This window comes from Lactuca serriola, chromosome 6 (genome assembly GCF_051521515.1).
Source record: "Lactuca serriola cultivar US96UC23 chromosome 6, Lser_US96UC23_V15, whole genome shotgun sequence".
NCBI classification, from domain to species: Eukaryota; Viridiplantae; Streptophyta; class Magnoliopsida; order Asterales; family Asteraceae; genus Lactuca; species Lactuca serriola.
This window is the reverse complement of record NC_136413.1, coordinates 151,406,383-151,416,242: the sequence shown is the minus strand read 5'-3', so window position 1 is coordinate 151,416,242 and position 9,860 is coordinate 151,406,383. Positions and strand designations below refer to the sequence as shown.

At 32.3% G+C, this 9,860-nt stretch overlaps 2 protein-coding genes across 2 annotated transcripts; both read right to left on the bottom strand.

The window, feature by feature from the left end:
* Positions 1-3,102: 3,102 nt before the first annotated feature.
* LOC145058783 (uncharacterized) lies at positions 3,103-4,052 on the bottom strand. The gene is made up of 3 exons (XM_079006682.1): positions 3,935-4,052; positions 3,613-3,818; positions 3,103-3,541 (listed from the first exon to the last, which is right to left on the bottom strand). The coding sequence occupies exons 1-3, from the start codon at positions 4,028-4,030 to the stop codon at positions 3,235-3,237; spliced, it is 609 nt and encodes a 202-aa protein (XP_078862808.1). The 5' UTR covers positions 4,031-4,052; the 3' UTR covers positions 3,103-3,234.
* Positions 4,053-5,185: 1,133 nt separating this feature from the next.
* Positions 5,186-5,950, bottom strand: LOC145060266 (uncharacterized). Its single transcript, XM_079007961.1, has 3 exons — positions 5,852-5,950; positions 5,571-5,764; positions 5,186-5,474 (listed from the first exon to the last, which is right to left on the bottom strand). The coding sequence occupies exons 1-3, from the start codon at positions 5,948-5,950 to the stop codon at positions 5,186-5,188; spliced, it is 582 nt and encodes a 193-aa protein (XP_078864087.1).
* Between the last annotated feature and the right edge of the window lie 3,910 nt (positions 5,951-9,860).

The following is a 9,860-nucleotide window of genomic DNA, read 5'->3' as shown; positions in this document are numbered from 1 at the left end:
ATCCCTTATCTAAAGGACAGGATACTGATAAGATCAGAGCTTGATAGCGTCTTTGAGAGCTACGATTGCTAATCGGATTGTGTTTGCATATATAGTTACTAGACTTATCCAAGTGGGAGACTGTTGGATTAGTGTCTAAGGTTGTAACTATATTTGGTAAGTACTTGACCCGGTTGTGCATGGTCCTTTTGGGTTGCCTTCACCATAGCAACTTGACAGGATGATTTGTTAAGCGAGAAGAGATATTATTGTTTATATATTATGAGAATAATATATTAAAGGAATAATATTAATAAGTCATATATTAATTGAGAATTAATTTGGTGACTTAAAGAGGTTAATTGAATAAAGGAGCATAAACTGTCAAATGTGTGATAGTTGTGTTTTGGGTTATGTATCCTTATGGATAAGAGGGTGGACGTAATTTAGGGTTTGGGAACCTTAAAATCGTCCAAGCCTAATATTTAGGAGGATCTTGTATTGCTTAGGTCCTAAGTTATTCAATTAGGGCTTAAGGTGAAACCCTAGTAGCTCATAGTATAAATAGGACCCTGGGGTGAGGGAAATCGGCACTCATGCAAGGCAAGAAACACTAGGGCCGATTTCTCACCCTCCTCTCTCTCTCTCTCTCAAATCATCTTCTTGCTAGTTGGTGTTTGTAAGCTATTAGAGTGACAATTGTGACTCTAAGCTCCAAGAAGAAGAAGTATCAAGCAAGTAATCCAAGGTATTATTCTAGATCCTAATTCATATGAATAGAATCACTTGTTTACATTAGATCTAGTATTGTAAGTCTTGGATTCAATGCATGTTCAATTAGAGAAACCTAGATCCAAGAAATTAGGGTTTGCATGTGCACATAGGAAAGTTCTTGTTGCTCAAACCCATCAGTTATTTTGTTAATAACTATAATAAAGTTTCTATATTTGGTATGACCTAGTATCCATCCACCACATCGAAATCACGACCAAGGGTTGTATAATCTTCCCCCATACACTCTTTCTTTAACCTAGTATCCATTCTACAAATATTCTATGCCATTATCAAATCATCAAAGTGATTCGCTGGAACTGTTGTATCAAAGAAAAAATCCAAGTGATCCATTTTTGGTTACTTATTATTGATGCATAAGTTTCAACAATTGTATAGATTGATAATTTGTAACTTTGTATGTCTTCCATACTTTATAGTACATTGTCAATTATTGTAGTACATTAACCTTGCAATTACCACATATATAATTACATTCCATATCATAACATCGCTTTTACATTACCATTTAGTAACAAGCGTTAGACCATATGTTTGACCATACCATTTCTACGAAATTTCACTATATATAGTATATATATTTATATAATATGGATACATAATTATAATTACAAATATATTGTCTCTTGATTTACAAACAATAACACTCAATGTGACTAATATCAAACTTAATGATTAATAATTTTTCATCATTTTTGCTCCAAATAATAGCTACATGAATATTTATCCATGTGAATAATAAAATCATTTGATACACATTTGTGATATGGTGTGGTTATTCGAAATCCATACAGCCAATTTGAAATAACAAGTGACTACACATAAATGGTAGGCAAGCTATAACACACGTTCAACTTCAGTCACACTTATAATTATGAGACCATATGTACCAATTTTTTGCTACACTGAAATCATGTGAGACACACTCCAGTTTATGAGTTAGCGACATAAACATTTACTTCATGTGACGATATATGACATTTGGACACTTTTTTTGTCAGTTTTTTTTTACTCCGGTATATTTGTACTTTTTATGTATAGACTAACTAATGCGTCAAACTCAATCTTTTATAGTCACACCTCTCAATTAATAAGAGGCTGAACGTTCCTCCAAAATCTTTCAGTTCACTTCAGCTACTTAATTATTAGAATGTGTGGCAATACGGTTTCGAATAGTCACACGATGGAGACATTCAGCTACTTAACATATCGTATGAATGACTGTTTGTTTTCGGCGTCGAGTGACCAAAGGCTGTTTTTGTAGTAATGTTATGGTTTAAGGATGGCGTGTGAAGACGTACTCTTCAGTTCGTGTGGTCTCACTATAGAAAAATTAGTGTTGGCAGAATTAGCGGGAGATGGTCAACTATTGAAGGCGAATACGTGACTGTACACACACATTAACAACATTAAGGATTCTATGTTTATTTTATTACTCTGATTTTCAACAAATGTAATTTGAAACAAATGGTTTTGTTAATATGAATTTTATAATTGAAGTTTTAACTTAATAAAAAAATGGTTGTGAAAATGGGATGTTACAGAAGACAACTATCCTAACGACTTTTTCAAGTTATATATAGAGATGAAGCAATACTGGCGACTCTATACCAACAATATGTCACCGGTATACGCTATCCTGACGATATGTCGCTGGCATAGGATCATAGAAAGTCATTGCTATAGAGGTTTTCTTGTAGTGTTGGCATTGTTTTTTTATTGCGTTAGCTCTTCATAGGATTTATTCAAAATATTGGTTTGAATCATTGTGTGGTTTCGATAACCTTAACAATAATGGTTTATTAGAGGATTGGAGGATTTCATGACTTTATTTGATGCATGAAAGATCTATACTTGATGGTTTTAAGTGTTTAATGAGTTTTTAAACCTTTTTTATCTTTTATATGCATTTGGTATTAGTTTTTTTTCCTTTGTGATGAATATTTGGCATCATATCAGTTAAAGACATCTAAATTTGGAAACATTAGCAGAGTTTGAACAATTAATTTGAAGGGTCGAAAGTATTATAAACTAAAATTAACGTTCTTACACAACAAATGCATATATGGATACCTATGAACAAATGCATATATGCATATGTTTGATGCTTGTACATTGAAATTGACATATTTGTTTTTGATGCTTATAAATTTTGAAATGGTTCGGACCTGACTATATATATGGTTGTTCACGCACCCATAGATGAAACATACCCCCAAAAGATCGGTAATTTGGTAGCTTATCCGAAATGCAACATCTAAAATATTTTTTTTACTCATAAAAGTTATTACATGTTTATATATATAAATACAATATATTTATAACCGAAAGAACTTGTCACTACAACAGGGTCACTAAATATTTTGTAGCATGACATTTTCCATTTCTTATTACCTTCTCTAAACGAAAACAAAACAAGATGCAAGGGGATATAGGAAGGATTGAGGCATCTTTATTGGTTTGTCAATGCTTTCGAGATACCACCGGCGGTTTATTGGATGACACCGGCGGTTTTCTGACGTCAGTAATTGGTGGCGCCTCTAGTTCTACCGTTGATGTTTTGACTGAGCCGCTTACAGCCGACACATAAAAGAGGTAATACACTATAGAGAGAAGCACACCCACAAGACCCATGATACCAGCTCCTGAGAAGATCCCAGGCCTTATCGTTCCACAATAGAACACACCATTGACGTCCATGGCCACTTCTTTTTGAGTGCTGAGTTTCGCTCCCGCAATAAATAGGATAACAGCTACAGAAGATGTAATCCTGTATAAAAATGAAAAAAAAATCAAAATGAATCTTGATTCGGGATGAAGTTTCATGAACCATTTGCATACCATGATATCACAATACAGACTCGAGCAAGTTTAGCTAAGTCAGGGATTGTCCGGCAACATGAACAACATCCACCGCTGGCTGATGCGATGATTGTACGAGCAAGCACAAGAGCCACCGTGGCCCCAATAGCAAACCCCATGGCTGGACTACTTGGGTACTCGCAATAGATCTCAATGCCATTGTTAACCACCGTAACCTGAGATTTCTGCATGATTCACATGCACATGTTTGGAGTAAATAAAAAAGATTTATCAATAAATATTTGTTAACAATTGGTAAGTTGTAATTACTTAAGTAAATTGTGGCTCTATGGTTTATTACCTTAACTCTTGTGGCTTCCGCTGCAAACCCAGCAACGGCAGTTGCGATTCCAAAGATCCCTACAAAAATACAAACGTAAATGGTTTTGCGTTCCATCTTTTTCTTCCTAAAAAACGATTGTTTTGGTGTTGTGAACTTGTGATGAAACCACAATGGTGATCTTGTGGAAAATATATATGTTCGGCCGAACGAAAGAAACAAATTACAATATTCATTAAAACCTACGAAAACAAGATCACCCTCGATGGTATACAACTAGGAGGATACAAATACAATGAGCCTAAAAAACACCCCTCCGTTTTTTACCCATTAGTATATTATATATAGTACAATGTAGTAAATAATACTTTAAATTTATGTTAGTAATATAATAATACTGATATTAACATATAAAAGGTGACACAATGATGTGTATTTTATTTCCAATTTTTTTTTCTTACTTTTTTTAACAGGCGGAAATTTTATAAAAGGAAAAAAGATCCAGATTCGACTAATTAGCCAAGTTCTGGGACTTTCACATGACATTCGACTAATCGAGACAAAGCATTGAAAACCAAGTCGATCGCAACATTTAATAAAAGATATGTTTAGACATCTCTTTGACTTTAGTGATAGAAATCTGCAAATCTTCAGTCTTTCTTTGGGATAGCAGAAATCTGCAAGAATCTCCAAAGGTTCTAATTGCGTTAGACTCTAAGACATGACCCATGAAAAGCACACAAGCAAATTAACAGCAGCAAAACCACGAGGAGAACGAACTTTGAACAACATTTAACTTTAGACACCAATTTAGTGAAATCCATCCACACCATGAAAGCATAAATTTTTTATTCGTTGCATGTACATTAATGGATACTCAACTACATCAACACTTTAACAAGGTTTATATGGATTGGTTACTATAACGTACAACGATGGATTTACATTTGAGGGGAAATTTTGAGGGGTATAATGGATGTAAATAATTTTGAACCAAAAGTAACTTTTAATTAATCCCATAAGAGCATCTACATGTGAAACAAGTTTAACACGAAAGAAAACGCAAAACGCACACTAAGTCAAATTTGGTTGCGAATTAAGTCAAATGGTCAAGACATGGGGAATCGATCGATCACATACATTCATATATACATATATAGATACATATATATAATACATACATGCCTACATACATAAGTGCCTACATGGAGATGCTCTTAATTAATATAAACTCATTAAATATCAACTTCCAAAGCGATATTAGACCCTCGATCACTGCATACTCGGAGGAACTGGTGGTATCTGTGGATCATTTGCAACAGATGGTGCTTCTACCTCCGATGCTGATTGTTTCTTCGGTATATTTTTAGTTGAAACGATCACAAGATAATAGAAAAGCGTCAGGCACAAACTCACAAGAGCCTCGAATGCAGCAGTTGACAACATTCCAGGTTTTAAGAAGTAACATTCATAATAACCTTCTTCATTTACATGCAAATCCCTTCGACTACAAAGCTTCGCTCCCGCAATAAACTGACCCACTGCTACAAACGACAGGAGCCTGTATATATATACATATTAAAGTCTAAACGCTTTTATTGATTAAACTACAAGAAAACAAACGGATTTTATAAGATGAAAACAATTAATTATATACCAAGCTAAAATGATGCAGTATCGTATGAGTTTGGGTATGTTAGGGTGAGTCCGACAACATGCATAACCAGGCCCTGTAGCTACTCTAACTACGATACGAAGAAGCAAAAGAGCCGCAGCAGCTGTTATTGCGAGGCCCATGGCTGGACTACTTGGGTGTATGCATTCGTTACCCACAATGCGGATTTGAGAAGCCTGTGGTTTTCACGAAGAAGAAACGATTAACTACGTAATTATAAGTGTCCATTTATATATAGATTTCCTGCCTATTAACTTATGTACCTTAACCCTGGTTAGCTCGGCGGCAAGCCCAGCTCCTGCGGATAGTAACCCTAGTGCCAGTACTACGGCAGCTACGAGGATGGAGCTCCTGATCACCATCTCTATAAATGCACGATTGTTGTGTGTGAAGAAGGGTTTGTGTGTTTATAGGAAAAGATTGTCATAAAACACAACGAATTCCAGAAGCAAGTTTCCAATGGCACCTACAAAGGTGATCCAACAAAGTACCCGCGACGATGGCTGTTAAGTGTTTCTTTGAATATTAATTTCATTATCTTGTTTTTTTCCTTTTGTTTCAATTCTTTGTGAAAGCTTTTTTTTTTTCATGAAACTCTTGTTGTAGATGATTGTTAAGTGCCAATAAGCATGTTATGGTTTATTTAAATTATTATGAATTGTTTTGTTTCGTTTTGCAACATTATCTTTTTATTGTAAAGTATTATATATGTATAACACCAGTATTTTGAAAACAATTAAGATTAAACTAAAAGTTATTATTTCATAAACCCTCTACTTTTATATTTTAGCTTTGGCCACTTTAACAATTTCAAAAGTAATTTCCAGTAATAATAATTTTCTTTTACGAAAAAAGTATTCATCTTTTTGAAAAACCATCATATTTGAAAAACTTGTTTGGAATAGCGTATTCATTTTGCCTCATACTTCCTTTGTTCGTTGTTTTTGATACTTATGATGCTTTTTTATTTTATGTATTTTGGCATTTAAATCCCAAGAAAAATATTGGATTTTTTTTGGAACTAAGAGAAAGTTAGAATTTTAGATTGTTTTAATAATCAAACGAAAATCTAAATCAAAATCTATTTGCAAAGTACTTAAAGGTTGTAACAGGCAAAAAAAACACCCCGTCTAGGTTGACTTAGAATTTTAGATTGTTTTAATAATCAAACAAAAATATCGTTTCCAAATTCAAATCTAATTTCAACTTTCATGTTACATTAAAATCTATGGTGATCTATAATAATCTTCTTATATAAAATGCATAGAAAAGAATATATATATATATATATATATATATATATATATATATATATATATATATATATATATATATATATATATAGGGTAAAGTGAATATACCTAACAACCTTATATAAGCTTAGGTACCTAACTCCATAATACAACATCGGTTTGTATCATATTTACATTGTAATTGCCTAAGGTTCTTAAACGTCAACCTCATAACTTGATTACTTTCAAAATCTTTGGACTTTCGTCAATATCTTTCTTTTACATCACGTCTTTCTATCGAATACCACCTGATGGGCTTCATATTCTACCGCTACAAATGAAAGGATGTAGGAGAAATATAATGATGAATATCCAAATTTTTTTGAAATAAATCAAGTTTAGGAATGAAGTTTAAGAATATTGGATGATTGCAATGAAAATTTAATGCAAAATGACGTAGTGTGATGAGGTTAGGTACCTAAGCTTATATAAGGTTGTTAGGTATATTCACTTTACCCATATATATATATATATATATATATATATATATATATATATATATATATATATATATATATATATATATATATATGGTAGGAATCATAACGAACTAGTTTTAGTTATAACCGCAAATATTCAAGGCTATTTCTAACTTCGTGGTCTCGACATAAATCAAGAAATCTTCCTAAATTAAAGATAGTGTCATAATCAACAGGTTCTCTGATATTGATTCACCCGGATTAGTTCTACTCAGGCTTTGTTAAGAGCATCAGTTCTGTTAGTTTTTGTCGGACTAACACCAACAACTATGATGAACCAAAAATTGCCAAATCACCATTGTTTTCCTTTCTTAAAGTCGATGATCATGGATATTTTTCCAAACACTTTATTCTGTACAAAACCTTGAAAATTTGTTTAAAGGTTGGTGTCTTTAAAACATCATCAATTGAAGGAGCTTCAATAAATTTATCTTTTATAATAGTACAAAATTGATCATTTGCAAGTTTCAAAGTTACCAAATCATGGCCTTTAGGTTTCAGTTTCACTAAAGAAAAAATTTGTCTTCAACAGAGATATTATTAGCATTATTGTTGTTATTTGAGTAAAATGACCAAATCTTAGAACTTCAAAAATTGTCTTCAAAAGAGATATTATTAGCACTATTGTTGTTATTTGAGTAAAATAACCATAAAAAAGATGATTCCTTAGAACTTCAAGAAGACTATGAATGGATATGTCGTACTTACATGGGTCAAAATATGTCCGGAATTTGCATGATATAATTGGTATCTCATGTTTGTAGTTGAGTTTGGTGCTCTCTCTCTCTCTCTCTCTCTCTCTCTCTATATATATATATATATATATATATATATATATATATATATATATATATATATATATATATATATATATATATGTTCAAATGTGGATGAACATCTATTGTGCGGGCGTGTGGACAATGTTATTTTGTGAGAATGAAAAAAAAAATGTTGTTTGATAATATAAATACGTTCAATCTTACATAACTATTGTCATTATCAAACATTCTTACTAATTAAATTGTCTATAAGGTTATTATATACTTTTTATTATTATTTTCATTATGTCATAATGTTTATTGAGTCGTATTCTGTCAGAATGAAAATAAGTGAAAAACGATTTGTGAGAACAAAAATGAATAAGAATTAGTGGGAATACATGAAAATGATGATATTTTTGTAAGGTTAAACGTATTCGCATTACTAAACAACTTATTCTCTTAGTAATTCTCATAGAATCACACTGTCCACACGTCCACACAATAATTGTCCATCCACATTATATATATATATATATATATATATATATATATATATCACATGTGTTATGTCTGAATAATTTTTATTCATTTATTAAAAAAAATTACATCTTCAACTGACGTAAATACTTATTTTCTAAGAAGTCCAGCGAGAAACGCGGGAATTACATTAACTTTTAGAAGATGGTAGCTTAGCAATGGTGTAACATCAGGTATTCACTTTGCAGTATAATTTAATAAAAACGTTTTTTTATGAAATTAATTGGAAATGTACTACTTTTAGCCAAAGTAATCCATACGAAGGTTGTAGTAAACGAATATACGAACCTTTGAGTATAAAAAACGACGAAATAAGACGTCAAATGAAGAAGTTGTGAATTTCGGAATATCATTTTCACTGTAAAAATATCAAATAGTGTTTATATAAAATGAAAGAGAAATAGATTACGTTTTAGCCAAAGCAATGTTCTAAATGGCATGAGGCGTGGTGTGGCGGCAAAGCCAAGTTGCAAGCTTTACGAACCATGGCGAGCCATGATGTTTTTCAAAGCATGATGTAAGGCAGCGATTTTGTATTGATTTATAATTATTTTACCACATAAATATAGATTTATAGCAAATATAACCAGTTTTTAAAAGTGTAATAACAAATAATAAGAAAAAACACAAAATTTGTATTCCCAATCAGAAAAGGCAAAACAAAAAGCAAAAAAATGTGCCTCAAATGGAAAAAAAAAAAAAAAAAAAAAAAAAAAAAAAAAAAAAAAAAAAAAAAACTCATGTCATAAAACGCCATAACATGTCATGGTATGTCATATCACGTGTCACACCTAACAGCAATGACATGAGGTTTTTCGTAACGAGGAGTCACACCTCACGCCATGGAACGCCTTGTTGCGCGCTGTGGGGTGCCTTTTATAACACTGAGCCGAAGTATTTTTGATAAAATTTGTAGGACTCATAATTATGAAACACTGGATTATAAAGAACGTTGAAAACGGAGCTTATATGAGAAAGTTACAATTATTAGAAGAAAATGAGAAAATAGTAGAAACCTGAAAGAAAGACGTTTGGCAGCACTTGGCTGCTAAGCTGCCATGTGGCAGCACCAGGAACCAAACTACCTGCCTACCACAAGATGCGACGTGCTTTGTAAATTCACCTCATATAAAAGGAGATTCACCCTTCCTTCATTTGTTATCTCATTCTTTTTCAAAGAAGAGTCTTTCTCTCTCACCATCA